This window comes from Apaloderma vittatum, unplaced genomic scaffold, assembly GCF_000703405.1.
Source record: "Apaloderma vittatum isolate BGI_N311 unplaced genomic scaffold, ASM70340v1 scaffold31140, whole genome shotgun sequence".
Classification (NCBI taxonomy): Eukaryota; Metazoa; Chordata; class Aves; order Trogoniformes; family Trogonidae; genus Apaloderma; species Apaloderma vittatum.
In genome coordinates this window covers 3,226-5,411 of record NW_009694462.1, presented here as the reverse complement: position 1 = coordinate 5,411, position 2,186 = coordinate 3,226, and the positions used below count along the sequence as shown (strand labels likewise).

General features: G+C 57.8%; 1 protein-coding gene across 1 annotated transcript; it reads left to right on the top strand.

The window, feature by feature from the left end:
- Nucleotides 1-4: 4 nt before the first annotated feature.
- Nucleotides 5-1,341, top strand: LOC104272662 (keratin, type I cytoskeletal 14-like; the record flags this gene model as incomplete). The annotated part of the gene is made up of 4 exons (XM_009867721.1): nucleotides 5-106; nucleotides 196-416; nucleotides 870-907; nucleotides 1,244-1,341. Coding segments are annotated over 4 exons (459 nt in total), but the record flags the coding sequence as incomplete, so codon positions are not given.
- Nucleotides 1,342-2,186: the final 845 nt, after the last annotated feature.

The window sequence follows — 2,186 nt, the reverse complement described above, 5'->3', positions numbered from 1 at the left end:
GGTGGCCATCAACACGGAGCAGCTCCAGAGCGGCAAGACGGAGATCACGGAGCTGCGACGCACCATCCAGAGCCTGGAGATCGACCTGCAGTCCCAGCTCAGCACGGTACGAGGGGCCGGCTCCCCGGGGGCTGCGGGGCAGGGAGGAGCCCCCGGCCCTTGTGCCCTGAGTGCAGCCCTCTCCTCTGCCCACAGAAAGCGGCGCTCGAGGGCACCTTGGCCGACACAGAAGCCCGCTACGGCACCCAGCTGGCCCAGCTCCAGGTCCTGATCACCAGCGTGGAGGAGCAGCTGGCCGAGCTGCGCTGCGACATGGAGCGCCAGAACCACGAGTACAGGGTCCTGCTGGACGTCAAAACCCGCCTGGAGCAGGAGATCGCCACGTACCGCCGGCTCCTGGAGGGCGAGGACGCCCAGTACGTAGAGGGGCTGTGCCTGGCGGGGCACAGCGGGAGGAGATGGGCAATAGCGAAGGAAATATAGAATGAACAACCTCTGTTCCCTGGAGTACCTTGTGAACTGGGTCTCCCTTTTCCATCCTACTCGTCCAGAACAGCCCAGGGGTTATCCCAGAGCTGCAGCACCGCTGGGCTGCCCTTCCTGCCCCTGCGGGGTTGGTGTGACCCTGGGAAGCAGCCGCACCGCCGCTGCCCCCGGGCTTGTGCTGCGTGACGCCTGAATCCCTGCCGACCACATACACTCGTGCCAGTTCCTCCCTTTCAGTGCTCACACTGAGCAGTTTCCAGAAGGCATTTTAATCACACACTGGTGTAAGGAGGAAAGCCGGGGTTTTAAATAATAAGTTTGTCTTAGAGACTACTCACTTTTTTTCTGTTTCTGACCATTCTTCCTCCATTCTCCTTCTCTAGCATGTCTTCCCACTACATCTCGCAGCCTGTGAAAGAAGGTAAGAACATGGCTTGGCTGAAGCACTGATCACACGGAGCTCTGTCTTATCCTCAGCCACTTTCTCAGTACAGGCTCTTCCCACTAATTTACTAAAATTACTATTTTATTATATTTTCGAAATGGGAACTGGCATAAGCCATTCATGATATACAAAACGTTTCAGAAGATTATCTATGCGGCCTGAAACTACGTAATGAAGTATGTAGGGGCAGGGCTGTGGTGGCTATATGGGGTTTCTGAGGCGGCTGTTTCTAATAAATCTACCCATGAAAATTTATCAGACACTTTCCCCTTCCTTCCCTGGGAATAACGGTTCCTTCCTTCTCCATTGCAGGACCTGTAACCACCCGCCAAATCCGCACAATCTTTGAGGAGGTGCAGGACGGGAAGGTGATCTCCTCCCGCGAGCAGATCACCCAGGCTGCCCACTGAGGCTGCTGCGGGGTTGGCCGCAAACCTCACGTAGCAAAGCAAGAGATTCCGGCCTGCGTGCCCTGGCTGTGGCAGATCACGGGATGCACCCTCTCTTTTTATCATGCCCCTGCTTCCCCCCGCCTTGCTCTAAGCGCTGTGCCGTGCTCAGAAGTGAAATAAAGCTTTTCTTCACACTCGTGCAAACCAGGGTCCTGTCTTGCTGCCCCGAAGCACCGGGGCTGTCCCTCTCCCGGGGCGGTGGGACAAAGCCCCTCTCAGGAAGCAGTCGCACTTTCCACCTGTGGTACCCAGGCGCTGGGGCCAGCGCACCCACGCTCCTCTAACACCCGAGACCTGGCTGCTGATGCGGGCGGAGGTCTGAAAGGAACTGCTTACGTGGGTCACGGGAGGTGGAACTTGTGAGAGTCTTTGTGTTTCATCTCACAACTGGCACCGCGCCTTCCAGGTCGGGGCAAAGCCCGCTTCCCCGGCCGCGACGTACAGCAACAGCAGAGCTGAAGCTTTTAGCTCAGTGAGTCCAAGCAAGCAAGTGGACACAGCCCAGATCATGCAGCCAGGACCCCGCAGACGATTCCCGTCCCAGCGCTGCCTCGGCAGGTGCCGTGTGGTGCCGGTAATGAGCTTTGTGGTAAAACAGAATTAAGCTGGAGATGTGGCAGGGATACACTGGCCGACGCCCCCCCAGAATCACAAACTCAGCTTCCAGAGACACCGCTAAAGGGCGAGGAACACAAGTGATGCTAAGTGGGGGCTTGGTCTGTACAAGCAAAAGATCCGAACTCCTCTGGGAGTTCCCTGTGGCGCTCCCCGGCCGTCGGAGGCTGCTCCTGACGCGGCAGCTC